Source organism: Scyliorhinus torazame, chromosome 4, assembly GCF_047496885.1.
Source record: "Scyliorhinus torazame isolate Kashiwa2021f chromosome 4, sScyTor2.1, whole genome shotgun sequence".
NCBI classification, from domain to species: Eukaryota; Metazoa; Chordata; class Chondrichthyes; order Carcharhiniformes; family Scyliorhinidae; genus Scyliorhinus; species Scyliorhinus torazame.
In genome coordinates this window covers 263,584,508-263,601,827 of record NC_092710.1, presented here as the reverse complement: position 1 = coordinate 263,601,827, position 17,320 = coordinate 263,584,508, and the positions used below count along the sequence as shown (strand labels likewise).

At 47.3% G+C, this 17,320-nt stretch overlaps 1 protein-coding gene and 1 long non-coding RNA gene across 5 annotated transcripts in view; one reads left to right on the top strand and one right to left on the bottom strand.

Annotated features, from left to right (window-relative positions):
- slc2a12 (solute carrier family 2 member 12) overlaps positions 1 to 17,320 on the bottom strand; it is a 162,000-nt gene that overhangs the window by 81,140 nt on the left and 63,540 nt on the right. For 2 of the 4 annotated variants that reach the window (XM_072499725.1, XM_072499721.1), the window contains exon 2: positions 439 to 553. In XM_072499725.1, the coding sequence (XP_072355826.1) occupies positions 439 to 553 (115 nt within the window). Of the gene's footprint in view, positions 1 to 438; positions 554 to 3,497; positions 3,751 to 17,320 lie in introns of those variants that run through there. The other 2 variants (XM_072499722.1, XM_072499724.1) reach the window with 2 other exon arrangements.
- The window catches only part of LOC140410912 (uncharacterized), a 74,767-nt gene continuing 61,193 nt past the window's right edge, over positions 3,747 to 17,320 (top strand). The window contains exon 1 of the long non-coding RNA XR_011940764.1: positions 3,747 to 3,900. This is a non-coding gene — a long non-coding RNA (uncharacterized lncRNA). The remainder of the gene's footprint in view (positions 3,901 to 17,320) is intronic.

The window sequence follows — 17,320 nt, the reverse complement described above, 5'->3', positions numbered from 1 at the left end:
TGGCGAGGGGCGGGAAAAATCAGGAAGCGCAATCTCTCCAGAGAGAATTGCATTTCCCAATTCTCTCTGGACCTTCTGCCCATGTCATGGTTCTCCGTGATGGCAAACGTGGACTGAAAATTGCGCCCTGCACGTACCGGCTGGTCAAAGGTGAAAGCAACCCAGAGATTTTGTGAAGGAGCTGGAGAAAGGGTTTTTTCATGAAGAGATTGTGGGAGGAGTACATCGGAGCATGGTAGGTTGTGCGTGTAGTAAGGAAGAGTAGAGGTCGGAGGTTGCCTTGACTGCGATCAAGATGTCAGGTTCAATGATGAGGTGAAGAGGAAATGGATGATGGGATTAGAACGAGAGGAGTTGGCAGAACAGTGAAGTCAGAAGAGAAGGAGCTAGGACATTGAGATAAGTAACCGTAGCTTTGAGAAGTTCACCAGCTTCTACCTTTTTTGACTGTAGGCTGGTTCAGGATAGAATACGCAAAACCATTTTGAACCTCAGTTGACTCGGATTCATTGGCTTCTCCAAGTTCCATCTCAGTTTTCATTGTTTCAACTTGCTTTAGAAAAGAACAGAGTAAAATATAATCGCCCTTACTTGTGTGCAAAGAGTTAACATCTTGGCTCAGGCATAGCATAAAAACATGAAAAACACTTTTCTATCACTGTAGGGTGTTAGCCATGAATTACAATTCTATGTTCAAATAAACTGAGTTATTTCAGTAAAAATGTGTATTGTCTGAACGCAAAGGACAAGATTCTCTATCCAGTGACGCTGGAATCACAAAACTTGATAGAACATAGAAGAACATAGAATATGAAAATCGCTTATTGTCACAAGTAGGCTTCAAGGAAGTTACTGTGAAAAGCCCCTAGTCGCCACATTCTGGCGCCTGTTCGGGGAGGCTGGTACGGGAATTGAACCGTGCTGCTGGCCTGCCTTGGTCTGCTTTAAAAGCCAGCGATTTAGCCCAGTGTGCTAAACGAGAAGAGAATATCGCAGTACAGGCCCTTTGGCCCTCGATGTTGCGCCGACCTGTGAAACCACTCTAAAGCCCTTCTACACTATTCCCTTATCGTCCATATGTCTATCCAATGACCATTTGAATGCCCTTAGTGTTGGCGAGTCCACTACTGTTGCAGGCAGGGCATTCCACGCCCTTACTACTCTCTGAGTAAAGAACCTACCTCTGACATCTGTCTTATATCTATCTCCCCTCAATTTAAAGCTATGTCCCCTCGTGCTAGACATCACCATCCGAGAAAAAAGGCTCTTACTGTCCACCCTATCCAATCCTCTGATCATCTTGTATGCCTCAATTAAGTCACCTCTTAACCTTCTTCTCTCAACGAAAACAGCCTCAAGTCCCTCAGCCTTTCCTCATAAGATCTTCCCTCCATACCAGGCAACATTCTGGTAAATCTCCTCTGCATCCTTTCCAATGCTTCCACATCCTTCCTATAATGCGGCGACCAGAATTGCACGCAATACTCCAAATGCGACCGCACCAGAGTTTTGTACAGCTGCAACATGACCTCATGGCTCCGAAACTCAATCCCTCTACCAATAAGAGCTAACACACCGTACACCTTCTTAACAACCCTCTCAACCTGAGTGGCAACTTTCAGGGATCTATGTACATGGACACCGAGATCTCCCTGCTCATCCACACTGCCAAGACTCTTACCATTAGTCCAGTACTCTGTCTTCCTCTTATTCCTTCCAAAATGAATCACCTCACACTTTTCTGCATTAAACTCCATTTGCCACCTCTCAGCCCAGCGCAGCAGCTTATCTATGTTCCTCTGTAACTTGTAACATCCTTCCGCACTGTCCACAACTCCACCGACTTTAGTGTCATCTGCAAATTTACTCACCCACCCTTCTACGCCCTCCTACAAGTCATTTATAAAAATGACAAACAGCAGTGGCCCCAAAACAGATCCTTGTGGTACACCACTAGTAACTGGACTCCAGTCTGAACATTTCGCATCAACCACCACCCTTTGTCTTCTTCCAGCTGACAATTTCTGATCCAAACTGCTAAATCACCCTGAATCCCATGCCTCCGTATTTTCTGCAGTAGCCTACCATGGAGAACCTTATCAAACGCTTTACTGAAATCCATATACACCACATCAACAGCTTTACCCTCATCCATCTGTTTGGTCACCTTCTCAAAGAACTCAATAAGTTTTGTGAGGCACGACGTACCCGTCACGAAACCGTGTTGACTATCTCTAATCAAATTATTCCTTTCCAGATGATTATACATTCTATCTCTTATAAACCTTTCCAAGATTTTGCCCACAACAGAAGTAAGGCTCACTGGTCTATAGTTACCGGGGTTGTCTCGACTCCCCTTCTTAAACAAGGGGACAACATTTGCTATTCTCCATTTTTCTGGCACTATTCCTGTAGACAAAGATGACTTAAAGATCAAAGCCAAAGGCTCAGAAATCTCTTCCCTAGCTTCCCAGAGAATCCTAGGATAAATCCCATCCGGCCCAGGGGACTTATCTATTTTCACACTTTCCAGAATTGCTAACACGTCCTTATGAACCTCAAGCCCTTCTAGTTTAGTAGCCTGCATCTCAGTATTCTCCTCGACAACATTGTCTTTTTCCTGATTGGGCGGAGAATCGCGGTGAGATAAAAGTATGGCCGACGGCGGGTGCCCAATGGAATGCCATGCTCTGGTGTCTCGACAGTGGCGTGAATGCATTCTACTCTGCGCATACAGTAAACACCCGACCCGGTATTCTCCAGGGTTCCCGCGATGCTCCGCCTCCATCAGGACAAATTACCGACAGCGAGGTTCACTTATGGATTTGAAAATCGAGAAACACAGGGGCAGTACGGTGACACAGTGGTTAGCACGGCTGCCTCACGGTGCCGAGGGTCCAGGTTCGATCCCGGCCCCGGGTCACTGTCCGTGTGGAGTTTGTACATTCTCCCCGTATCTGCGTGGGTCTCACCCCCACAACCCAAAGATGTGCAGGGTAGGTGGATTGGTCACGCTAAATTGCCCCTTAATTGGAAAAAAATTCAAAATAAATAAACATACAATATACATCAGATCCCAGCCGGATCTGTGCTGTCAATACCATAGGTCTCGTGAGGGTTACATCAACGAAACATTGCATCATATAGGTTTTGGGAGTCAAAGGTTCGCTGCAAGTGCCTCCATTCCAACAAACACGCCCTCATTTCCCCACCCCCCACCAACAGCACAAGAAAGGTGCAGTCATCAGTAGAATTTCACCTCTGGTTTCTGTTCAATCATTTGCTTCAAATGTGCATTTCACAGCTTCAGAGTTCTCGACTGAAAAGATTTCCCCTAAATATTTACACTCAATTTTATATCCTTATCCCTTTGTTCGCGACTCCCCAGCCAGCCAAACAAACAAATAAACTCACAACTCTACGTGACAATCTGCTGGATCACGTTTCAGCAGCAGAAGTTAAAAAGTACAATCAGTTGCTAACAATGAATTATTTACCTCAACTTCTGTCTGTTCTATTCTCTAGTTTGAAAGAAGCTCTTTCCCCGAAGACGAAGTCAGGCCATAATTGCAGTTTTGGTATAGGATGCAAATGAGCTGATTGTAATTTAAAAGTACCTCATCGTTTCAGGATGGAAACTCACTTACTTCCTGCATACCTTGCATGCACAATACAATTGACTCAGCGCCATATGGTTGCTATAACTACCTTGCACTAAACTACATAAAGAGAGAGAGAGAGAGAGAGACACCTAAACAAAGGAGAAATAAATAGATGTAAGGAAGCTAAACAAAAGCATTACAATCTGAGACACCTTCTCTTCATCCAGGGAATTAGGTGAATGTCTAAAATCAAATGCAGGAAAACAGCGCTGGGAAAATAGAAGAAGCAAATTGAGAGGTAGGATGGATTTTCAATTTGGTAGTTATACAATGCTTGACAGCTCCACAATCTTCCCTTTCATGGTTGTTTTGGAGGGGAGAGAGAGAGATACAGAAGGAGAGGTGTGATGTGTTAGGCAGGTCGGTTCGGTGTGGACTGCACTTGATGCAGCGATGCGAGTAACAGACCTCGAACACTGTAGAAGCTCCAACACGGTTTTATTGAACGATAGAACTAACATACTTATTTAACTGTGGGTTGACACTATACTGAACTGACTGGAGACCTTGCACTAGCCTGACCAGACTTACTAGCTACCGCATGGTGTTTGCACTGCTAGCTCGTGGACTCTGACTGTCTCAGTGGCTGGGTCCAGAGAGAGCGGGAAACCTAGTGCCCTCTGGCTTTATAGTGGTGGTGTCCTGTCTGGTGATTGGCTGCACTGTGCTGTCTGCTTACTGGTCATCCTGTGTGTCAATCACTGCCTGTCTGCATTTCATTATATACATGCGTGGATATTATGACAAGGTGTGGAGTTCATCTTGACTGGACGAGAGTGGCAGGAGGTGGGGCTCAGGCATTTGACACTAAGGGAATGAGGGTCATGGTTTGGGACTCAGAGAGAGACCATGGGGGTGGTCGGTGGCAAAAGTTGGTATTGGGGCTATAGTGGTACATGGGAGTGGGTAAAGGGGCATAGTTTGGGATGGCGTTTATGGGGATCTTAGGGATTGGGTAGGGGGGGCATGAGATGGCATGGAGCGGGAGTATTGCTTAAACATCCATTTCTTAAAGGCACTCTCACATGACAATAAAGTGACTGACGGAGGACAACAGAACAGAGCAAACAAAATAAACATTCACAAGTCCAGTCTCTGAGGCTTGCGTTTGATCCTGGTCGACTGCCAGAGAGGTGGTGGAGGGGACGACGGCGCCTTGACAGGCGGGATGGAAGCCTGACTGGTGGCCTCATGGTGTGAGGTATCAGGAGGTGGCAATTCAACATATGGAAATGGAGGAAAAAGTGGTTGCGGGCAGGCAACTTTGCGTAGTGCCCGTTGATTCCTTTGCACGATGGAGCCATCAGCCATACGTACAACATAAGAGCGGGGCGCGGCCTGTCGAACAACGACAGCCGGGGCAGACCACTCATCATCCGGTATCTGGATCCTGACAGTGTCTGCCGGGGATAGCACGGCCAGATCGGTGGCATGTGCGTCATAGCCCTGCTTTTGACGGTCTCTGAGCTGCTGCATCTTCTGCAGTGATCCAGGTTGGGCAGGTGTATGGCTGGAAGCGTCGTCCACAGGTCCCTGTTCATCAGGAGTTGAGCCGGCGACATGCCAGTGGACAATGGAGTCGCCCTGTACGCGAGCAGTGCAATGTGTATGTCGGAAGCAGAGTCTGCGGCCTTGCAGATGAGCAGTTTCACAATGTGCACCCCTTTCTTGGCTTTTCCATTGGACTGCGGATAGTGCGGACTGGAGGTGACATGCTGGAAATTGTATGACCTGGCAAACATGGATCATTCTCGACCGGTAAAGCACGGGCCATTGTCGCTCATGAAGGTGATTGGGTTGACATGCCTTGAGAACATCTCCTTACAAGCTTTGATGACGGTTCGAGAGGTGAGGTTCGGGAGCTTCAGCACCTCAGGGTAATTCGAGAAATAGTCGATGATCAATATATAGTCGCGACCATTCGCATGAAAGAGGTCGATGCCAACCTTGGACCACGGAGAGGTCATTATGTCATGCTGTTGGAGCATCTTCTTGCTCTGCGCTTGCTGGAACCGCTGACAGGAAGCACAGTTCAGGACCATGTTCGTGATGTCCTGGCTGATGTTGGGTTAGTAGACAGCTTGCCGGGCTCTGCATCTGCATTTCTCGACGCCCAGGTGTCCCTCATGAATCTGGTGCAGCACCAAGCTCTGGAGACTGAGCGGAATGACAATCCTGTCCAGCTTGAGGCGGTGTAGCCATCTCGGATGGCCACTTACAAAGAAATGTGGACATTTGCAAAGACTCAAGGGAAATATGGCCAATACAAGATTCAGGCAGGCTCAGAGCCTAAATGTATATTTGTTGACAGAGAACCAGACAGTATCGAAACCCCCAGCCGATTTGCATTCTAATGACCCATTTCCCTAAGACAAAGGACTGGTACTCAGGTATCAGATACAATTCCAGACACATCGGCGCCACTCCCTTTACTCAGGAAGCATAAACAGCAATGTCAATGCCCGCTTTGGACATGCCCAGCCATCAAGGCACCCGCCCCTTTATTGGCTCAGATCGAAGGCAGTGATCAAAGTCTGCCGGATTATTGGGTCCAAACCTAAGGACCGCCCAAAAGAGCGCGAAACCCCCCAAGGATAAAGAGAGACACTGCCATGTGTTCAATCTCTTTTGGACCCGGCGCTCTGGCAACGTCCATCTCCAATCGCAGCACCACCAGAAGCAAGTCCAAGTTCAACGCTCGCTACCAGACGGATGAGCCCAGCTGAACCACAGTTACTTCTCCAGACCCAGCAGATCCAGATTCGAACAAAGACCACTGTTCCTCTGACCTAAGCCGGGTGCCTGAAGTTAAGTACAGGTTGTAATAGTGTTAGGTGTAATTTAGCTCGTAGTGTTTATGTTGCGTGTATAAATTAATCTTGTGTGTCAATAAAGTATTATTGAACTTGGACTAACTAACTGGTTGTTGGGTCTTTGATCGATATCCGGTTGAACCTTGTGGTGGTGTCATTTGATACCTGGCGACTCTGAGAGCAATATAATATCAATATCTAGACAAAAGAAGGGCAACCTTATTGACTACCATATTTATAGTGAGTAAATATAGCCACAAAGATCGATGGCAATCGTATCCTGTTTGGCACAATTGCGAGGCACAGCAGACAGCTTAAAGAGAAGAGGAATGAGGGAAATGTTAGCGAATGCAAAATAGTAAATGAGCAACTCCGAGAGCAGCTAGCAGCGAAGGACAAGGAGATGGCTGATGTAAAACGGGCACACCAATCTTGTCTCGCTCACCTTAGCAGCTTTCAGACACAATATGATATGGCCAACCAAGACACGCAATGCGCAGTTTTGGTAAGGGAAGAAAGGGAACACCAAGTAGAGCAATTAAAGAAGCAATGCAAGGACTTAAAGGCATCCCTACGAGCACTCCACAGTTCCACATCAGAACAAAGGCAGAGTTCGGTAGACCACGCCAAATGCAGGCAGCAAATTTCATGGTTACAGTCACTGCTCTCAATGCAAAATGGTTTCAGAGACGCCTTTGGACCAAATTTAGACCAGGAAGATGGCCCCGATTGGCAGGAACTTAATTAAACTGCCCATCGATACATAAACGGAACAGAGTTTCAGAATAGAGCCCCCCCAGGCCCCGAAAAGGAAAGCACCCGCACCACCGACTGCACAGGCAGCACACAACCCAATGAATCCCTTCACCAAGCAGCGCTGAGTACCGACAGAAGACCAACCCGATTTTGTGTACACCACCCCACTAACCATCACCCAGTTAAGGGATGCCCGTGATAAAATAGAAACCTTTCAACCCACATCAGACCCACACCATTTCTTTGAGTGAGTTAGACAACAGACAGTCATGTACAGTCTGGATGAACAGGAGCAAGTGAAACTCATAGTAGTGAGCCTTGACCCATCCGTTAGTTCAGCCCTTCCCGACCCACAAAATGTAGGAGGAGGTAGCCTTCAGGATATGAAGTCAGCCATCCTAGATGCAATTGGCTGTAATAGAGGAGAAACCGCAGAAGGACTCAACCGATGTAGGCAGAAGAAAGGAGAGCATCCAACAGCATTTGCTGGACACCTCTGGATACACTTCACAGCAGTATTTGGAGATTTAGCCCACGCCCATTTAACTGCAGACAATACGGCCAAATGGACCCATATTTTAGTCTCCCATGCCACAGATGCAGGACAAAAAGCATGTGCAAATTATGACCCCCTCAGACGCCACACACAATGAAGTGTGGGTTCTGAAGAGACTCTCTAGAGTTGGGAACAATCCCTACATAAAAAGGCAGAGCAGGAGAAGGTAGAAGCAAACATGAATCCAGTAAGGACACATCAAGACCCCGCATGGGTAAATGGAGGTAGAAATGACACACAGCACTATAAAGCACAGGGATGGTATAATTGTAGACAGAAGGGACATAACGCCCGAGAATGCAATGCTCCCCCGAACCAGCAACCGAATCAGCAGGCAAATGCCCCACATAGGAACAATGCCAGGCCTATCCACAGCGTTAGCGCCCGTTCAGATAATTTGGCCATAAATGGCACTGATTGACGGTGTTCGGACTCCCCAACTTGGGTCTGCGACACACTCTGGGATAAGTCCGGAAGACCGGTAGCCACAGGCACAGTCCGGGGACAGCCGTAGAGATCCTTGGGACACAGGAGGGTCCCGAATCACGTTAAACCCCTTCACGATATACCAGCGAGATATATGGCCCACTACAGACACTATCATTCTTAGTGGATTTACAGGACACCTCCGCCAGGGACACATTACGGCCCCTGTGGATATTCAGATTGGTAACATTTGAACTAAGCACTCAGTCGTTTTAGTAGATTTACCCCAGACAGCAGAGCACATCTTGGGGATAGATTTCATGAGCTCACACAACCTTTCTTTTGACCCCGTGAATAAGTGTGTGTGGAAAATTGGTAGAGCAGCACGAGCCCCCACCACGGTCACAGTAGGGAACTACGAACACAGGATTAGCTCAGTGGGAGATTATTGGTTTGATGCACAAACCATTACCATGGACAAAACAATTAGGGAAATACAAAGCATCTTTTGTCCAGCACAAGCACGATTGCGGTAAAATTCCAGTAATAGTCACCATTACAAGTCCCGACCCTAAGCCCCAGAAACAATACGGTTTTCCACAGCAAGCCGAGGGAGAAATAGCTAAGGTAATTCAAAGTTTATTGGACCAAGGTGTAATTTGGCCCGTAGCCTCAACAAACAATGTCCCGCTTTGGCCCGTAAGAAAACCAGATGGTTCATGGAGATTGACCATTGACTATAGGGAACTCAATAAAGTAACTCCGTTAGCAGCCCCCACCATTGCCACGAGTCCCGAGACCATGTTAAAGCAGGGACTTCAGTCAAAATATTTTATGGTTCTGGACATTAGCAATGGCTTTTGGCCCATTCCATTGGATAACATTTGCCAGTATAAATTTGCGTTCACCTTCCAGGGACAGCAATACACGTGGACATGCCTTCCGCAAGGTTTCCACAACTCCCCCTCCATTTTTCACAGACAATTGGCGAATGGATTATCGAAACTTTCCGGACCCAAATGTCTCATTCAGTATGTGGGTGACTTGCTCCTACAGACTGACACCAAGGAAGAGCACATTTAGCTTCTTTCCGAACTATTAGGTTTCCTAAAAGAAATTGGATGTAAAATCAACCCCCAAAAAGCCCAAATTCTCCAAGAAAAGTTCATTTATTTAGGAACAGTTATAACGCATGGTAAACGTGAGATAGAGCAAAAACGTATTGATTCAATTGTTAAATTGCCCTTGCCCCATAATGTTACAGCACTCCAGTCATTTTTAGGACTGGTTGGTCATTGCAGGAACCATACAGACGGTTTTGCCACAAAGGCAGCCCCACTTTCCGAGCTCCTTAAGAAACAGGTCCCATGGAAATGACTTCCACAGCACACGGATGCCAGCGATGCACTAAAACGCGCCCTAGGTACAGCTCCCGCTTTGCAGGCACCAGACCCACACTCCCCATATACAATAGAGGTAGCGACCACTGAGCGAACCCTTTCGACCGTACTTCTCCAGGAAAGGCGCGATCGTTTAGGACCCGTAACCTATGCCTCTTGAGTTCTCGACCCGGTAGAGCAAGGATTTCCAGCCTGCGAAAGGCACTTGCTCACAGTTTTGTGGGCTGTTCAGTACTTCACGTACATAACAGGACTCAACCCCGTAACCATTTTGACCGAGCACACCCCAACACAGCTACTGTTAGATGGTAGGCTGAAAGACGGTACAGTTAGCCAAATTAGAGCAGCGTGCTGGACCCTACTCCTACAAGGACGCAACATCACAGTGAAAAGGACAAAGCCACACACATTTTTGGCAGATAATTTACTGTATGCAAGAGCCCCACATGAGTGTGACATCATTGCAGCCAGGCACAACACAGGACCCTTTATTCCTAAATCGTTACCGACAAAAGCAGGCATCAGACCACAGAGAACCCAGCCCACAGATAATTCTCTAAACATTTATGTAGATGGCTCCTCCACCATTGATAATGGAAAAAGGATTACAGGATGTGGCATATATGTAGAAGAAGGCAGGGTCGCGCATTAGAGGAGATATCATTAAAGTTACCAAGATATTTAGGTTCGCAGGCAGCCGAGTTAGCAGCCATCGCATACATTGTGCAGCATCCAAATTGTTCCCGACCCCCGCAGATATATATTCAGACATTCTATATGTCTGCAAAAGTTTGACGGAAGTCCTGCCCCTGTGGGAATCTAGAGGATTTGTATCCGCCGACGGTAAATGCCTCAGCGCCATTACTGAAGCACATTCTCGAAGAAGCTAAAGATCGCAAATATGGCATCATAAAGGTTAGAAGCCATCATCGTTCCTCCTCACCCGGTAACGTAAAAGCAGACGCCCTAGCAAAAGCTGGATCACGGCATGGTCACTTTTGGCAACCCCACGAGAGTGCCCCAGTACACGAAGTCCAGGTCTCACAGACCAACATTCAAGATTTAGCACAGGCGCAATAGGCAGACGACACGCTTAAGGAAATTGTAAAAGGTGTCAAAGTGGTAGTTAAAGGAACAAGTTTGTCGGAAGTCCATAGATATTCAAATTCTTTCCGTTCTTGTAGGTCTCCCAGGCAGTGGAGTAACGGCACTAATCTCCGCCCTGCCTGAGGACCCCCTATGTATTTGGCCAGCCAAGTTCAGGTAGTGGAGCAATGGCACTGATCACCGCCCTACCCAGGGATTCCACCCATTCTTGCCCTGCCGCGGCTCATACGCACCCCATGTCCCACTGATTTGGAAAGTTCTTTTCAAAACTCTTCAAGCGTTCTTTTAGGTGTGGTTTAAAGAATGCACTTTGCCACAGTTTTTTTTTTGCTTTCCGACGACCCTTCGGTCGCTACCCCCAACTGCTATTTACATATTCAACACACTTGGTTAAAACAAAATCAGCTGCTATGGAAAACTACCTCAACACTGGACGGAGAAATTGTCCACCCACTCAACACATCGACCACAGGCTGCGAGATTGCTCGCACTGTGACAGAATCTTTTTCTCTTGGATGTCTTGTCTCCAAAATGGTTGGTTTAAAAAAAAAATGAGGGAGTCACACATGGTGACAATTCTAATGGGAAATTGATATTAAGGAGAAACGGACAGACAAACGAGATATTAAACAAAGGTAATAATAGATATTATGCTTACACCCCCAGGAATATACGAGGATACAAAGAACAAAAGGCAAGATGAAGACGGACCTGATGACCTCCATCATGATCATCGTTGGATCACGACAGTTGCATGCGTCGATGGCCCCTGTAACCCACACCACATTGGCCCCAACACAACCATACCACATGATACCCCTAGCCCGGACACCACATCTCACATGGAAATAAACATTGATACCCCCACATGGTGCGATAACATCATAAAATGGTATTCCCTCTCATACACGGTAGAAGCCCTATTAGTTATTGCAATACTGTGCAGTGTCATTCAGACACTTAGACTTCGGAAATGGCAAAGGAGAGCCTCCCGCTCCCCAATATATACACTCAGAGTCCCTCTTCTCGGACTTCAACAGACCCCACACTCTTTTTGAACCCTTTTTCTGACTAATAAATTCCGTGGTTTTCAATAAAAGTTGCATTTTCTGTAAATGTGATAAGTGTTAAGTAGAAATGTGATGCTGCTATTGTTTATTTTGTTCTGTAATATAAGTTCCTTTGGTTATTAGCTAGCAGCATAAGGGTAGTTTAGAAAAGGACAGTTAGAGGTTCCCCTTTGTGTAAAGAAGTTAAATGAATGATTGAATGTTATGCCCCCCTAGAATTTTTATAGATGTGTGATGTATTAAAAAAACTTAGGTAAATGTTCCAATCCTTAGGGCAGAGTAGTAGAGAACCTGTCCTTGGTTAAGGGTACCCGGTACACCAGAGAACAGATGAAGATTCAGTAGTGTGGTCCACCACACTTCACGTTCAGGATGAAGAGGACGGACTTTAGCCATCTCGGATGGCCACTTACAAAGAAATGTGGACATTTGCAAAGACTCAAGGGAAATATGGCCAATACAAGATTCAGGCAGGCTCAGAGCCTAAATGTATATTTGTGAGCAGAGAACCAGACAGTATTGAAACCCCCAGCCGATTTGCATTCTAATGACCCATTTCCCTACGACAAAGGACTGGTACTCAGGTATTCGATACGATTCCAGACACATCAGCGCCATTCCCTTTACTCAGGAAGCATAAACAGCAATGTCAATGATCGCTTAGGACACGCCCAGCCATCAAGGCACCCGCCCCTTTATTGGCTCAGATCGAAGGCAGTGATCAAAGTCTGCTGAATTATTGGGTCCAAACTAAAGGACCACCCAAAAGTGCATGAAACCCCCCAAGGATAAAGAGAGACACTGCCATGTGTTCAATCTCTTTTGGACCTGGCGCTCCGGCAACGTCTATGTCCAACTGCAGCACCAGGACTACAAGCAAGTCCAAGTTTAACGCCCGCTACCAGACGGATGAGCCTAGCTGAACAGCAGTTACTGCTCCAGACCCTGTGGATCCAGATTCGAACAAAGACCACTGTTCGTCTGACCTAAGCCGGGTGCCTGAAGTTAAGTACAGGTTGTCATAGTGTTAGGTGTAATTTAGCTCGTAGTATTTATGTTGCATGTATAAGTTAATCTTGTGTGTAAATAAATTATTATTAAACTTGAACTAACTAACTGGTTGTTGGGTCTTTGATCGATATCCAGTTGAACCTTGTGGTGGTTTCATTTGCTACCTGGCGACTCTGAGAGCAATATAATATCAATATCTAGACAAAAGAAGGGCAACCTTATTGACTGCCATATTTATAGTGAGTAAATATAGCAACAGAGGACACCATCAATCACCGTCAGGTCATCCTTCACATTGTAAAATTGTGGGCACTGCCCTTTCTGCCAACCATTGGTGAGGTTGTGGATGACGCGCTGCAAGAGGGAGTCTTTGGCTGTCTCATCACGGATGAGAACTACCTTCTCATCTGTCACCGGGAGAGTGCTAGCACACAGCTGCACCTGCGATTCGATGTGCTGGATGATCTCCAGCAGCTCACTGGGCGAGGTGACGGGAGAGACAATGCGTCAGTGATGATGAGCTCCTTGCCAGGTGTGTACACCAAATTGAAGTCATACCTCCTAAGTTTAAGCAGGATTCTCTGCAACCGAGGCATCATGTCGTTCAGGTCCTTGTGGATGATGTGGACCAGAGGCCTATGCTCTGTCTCGACAGTGAATGTCGACAGGCCGTAGACATAATCATGAAATTTGAGGATGCAATTGAGAAGACCCAAGCACTCCTTCTCAATCTGTGCATATCTGGTTTCAGTGGGCATCATCACCCTTGATGCATAGGCTACTGGTGCCCAGGATGAAGCAACACCGCACCAATGCCATCCTGACTCATATCTGTGGCTATCTTTGTCTCCCGGTCCGGGTTGAAGAATGCCAGGACTAGTGTAGTCGTGAGCTTAGCTTTCAGCTCCAGCCACTCTGCCTGATGTGCCGCCTTCCACTCAAAGACAGTTGAATTTTTCACCAGGTTGCGTAGGGCCATGGTGTTTGTGGCCATGTTTGGAATGAACTTGCCCAGAAAATTGACCATACCCAAGAAGCGTAGCACTGCCTTTTTGTCCTCAGGAACCTTCATCGCCTCGATGGCCTTGATTTTGTCTGTGTCCGGGCACACATCATGCTGTGAGATCTGGTCGCCTAGGAACTTGAGCGTGATGTGCCAAAACAACATTTGGACCTGTTTAACTTTAGGCCGTTGGCATGTACACGGCGGAATACCTTGTGGAGACGGGACACATGTTCTTCAGGGGTCGTGGACCATATTATGATGTCGTCCACATACACACGAACCCCTTCAATGCCTTTCATCATCTGCTCCATGATGCGATGGAATATCTCTGATGCCGAGATGATGCCAAATGGCATGCGATTGTAGCAGTATCGGGCAAAAGGCGTGCTGAAGGTGCAGAGCCTTCTGCTGAACTCTTCCAGCTAGATTTGCCAAAATCCCTGTGATGCATCCAATTTGGTGAAGAAGGGCACGTGTGCCATCTCACTCGTGAGTTCCTCCCACATCGGGGTGGGGTAGTGTTCCTGCATGATATTCTTATTGAGATCCTTGGGATCAATGCAGATGCGCAGGTCTCCCAAAGGCTTCTTTACGCATGCAGTCGAGCTGACCCAGTCAGTCGGTTCGGTGACCGTGGATATGATGCCTTTTTGCTGAAGATCCTTGAGATGTGCCTTCAGGCGCTCTCTCAGTGGAGCAGGGACACGTCATGGTGCGTGGACCACTGGCTTGGCATCAGGCCGTAGCAGAATCTTGTATCGATACGGCAGCGTGCCCATCCCGTCGAACACATCTGGATACTGGGCGAGGATGTCGTCGATGCCGGCCTGAAGATCCACATGGAAGGATGTTGTGGTGTAAACCCTTTGAATGAGGTTCAGCTGCTTGCAGGCGTGCGCACCTAGTAGGAATGCCCTGTCCGGCTTAACAATTTCAAAGCGTAACCGTGCTTGTGTGTGTCAGTTGGATACGTGCAGATGGCAGGATCCCAGTGCCGTGATGGCATTCCCGTTGTAATCGGGGAGCTTGCAGGCAGCTGGAAGGACCGTGGAGGGCTTTGTAATGCGTCTGAAGTCTGCCTGTGAGAGGAGGTTGGCAGAGGCACCTGTGTCCAGCTTGAATTGGATGGGGCAGTGGTTGAATTTTATCACAGCTCGCCATTCGTCCTCGGAATCCACAGCTGGGATTGACTGGACTTGCGATGAGTCTGGTGTGGCATATTCACACGTTGTAATAATGCCCACATGGTAGGCGTTGTCCAGGCATTCATCATCTGGATCCGTTGCACTGCCGGGATCAGATTCCTGTAGGCGTTGTTGCACACTCCGGATGCGCCGTCGTCGGAATTGGCAGCGCTGCCTCCTGAGTGGTGCTGCAGATCTGCACAGGGCTGCATAGTGGCCTGGCTCCCGCAGTATAAACAGCGTCTGCCTCTTGCAGGGCAGTGTTTCTTTAAATGGGCGGTGCCACAGGTCGAACACGTTATGACGTCGGCGTCCTGACGCTCTGTGCGTCGTTGCACATACGCAGTGCGGTTCTCAGACGTCTGCACCTGCGCAGTGCGGGTTTTGGCCGCTTCGTTATCCCGTTCGCATCGCGCATGTGTCAGGGCCCAGGAAGAGCGCGCGAATGGCCACTATCGTCAATGTTGAGGCGCTGCATCTGGGAGATGGCCTGCACACTCTCCGCTTCGTGGGAGGCTAGTTTATCACTTTCTGCCGTTTTGAACTGGGAATAGCGATTTTCAGCGTGCTCATGCACTGTGCATGTTTCAATATCTGGGCTGGTTTAGCACAGGGCTAAATCACTGGCTTTTAAAGCAGACCAAGGCAGGCCAGCAGCATGGTTCAATTCCCGTACCAGCCTCCCCGAACAGGTGCCGGAATGTGGTGACTAGGGGCTTTTCACAGTAACTTCATTTGAAGCCTACTTGTGACAATAAGTGATTTTCCTTTCAATCGTGACTGGCAGGGTCATATGCTTGATTTTCAGTAACTGCTCTCTCAGAGGATCAGAGTGAACTCCAAAAATGATTTGGTCTCTGATCATGGAGTCAGTGATACCACCGAAGCTGCAGGATTGTGAAGCAGTCTAAGGTTAGTTAAATATGAATTGAAGGATTCGTCTTTACCTTGCAATCGCTGCTTGAATATGGAGTGCTCGAAGATTTCATTGGTCTCCACCTCACAGTGGCTGTCAAACTTTTCCAGGATGGTCTGAAACTTTGTCTTGTCCTGGTCTTCGGCGAAGTGAAAGGAGTTGAATATTTCCAAGGCGGGATCACCCACTGTGGTGAGGAGAAGAGCTATCTTCCGTGCATCAGACGCACCATTGAGGTCTGATGCTTCGACGTAAAGCTGAAATTTCTGCTTGAATGTCCGCCTGTTGGCATTGAGATTGCCGCAGGTCCTGAGCTGGTGAGGAGCCGGAATCTTTTCCATTGTGCCGGTATACATTCGCTGGTCGTCACGGATCTTGCTGAATTGAACTAACTAGATTGAACAGACTCCTGGTACCATGATGTGTTATGTAATTTGGAATAACACAAGCTGCCAATTGATGCAGTTTCGAGTAAAAGATTATCCAGACTTTGAAGTGAGTTCAATGTTTTTTATTGAACTATTAGCACAGTTCTCAATGAGTTCGACTCTCTGCTAATCTAAATGTAGTAACTCAGTCTAACTGAACCAGCCTTGCTCTAAGCCACGTGCTGCGGTGTGATGCTGAGGATACACCCTGTTTCACTCTGTAGATGTTGGTCTGTGGAAAGAGGCGGGGTGTGGGTGCCTCATCCCTTTTCCAGTGAGATACCACCCCTGAGTGTCCTGACTGGTCGTGTCCTATTCTATGTGTTCATTAGCTGCATGTTTGCATATCATGACACCAGGTCTTGTCCTGAATCTGCGTTCCTGACCAGGGAGGGAGGAAAAGCTCAGGCTTCTGACTACACAATGCAACATCCAACAGTTAACATTCAGCGAATGTCTACAGGGGTGGAGCAGTGAGTGCGATTTTAATGCAAAGCGGGCTGAGCTCAAGTAATCGAGTCCAATCAAAAACACTCCTTGAAATGGAATCCAGAGAGAGAGAGAGAGAGAGAAAGAGAGAAAAAGAGAGGGTAAAGAAAGTTAGAGGCAGAAATGTCAGCAAATATGTATCACACATAATCTGCAGTATTTTGCTTTTATATTAAGCAGGCAATTTACTGTCACTCCTATCCACAGTATTTCCCCTTTGTACATAATTTGATGTTGATTCTGAACTCTGCAGTCAAATGCTGATTGATCGGTGAATCTGTTGCAACTTTGCAAATATTATGGCCTCATAAAATTTAGCCCGGTTGCATCACTGGAATGGCTTGTGATCTGAGCAGTGACAATCAAAGGCGAGTTGAGTATGAGCCAGCAATTTGTGTTGTAAAGGTGGCAAGGTGAGGAGGCGAGAACCAGTAAAATAGTGGGGGGCCACACTGAAACAGGCCCCGCAGGGCTGGGGTATTTTCTCAGCTGTTAG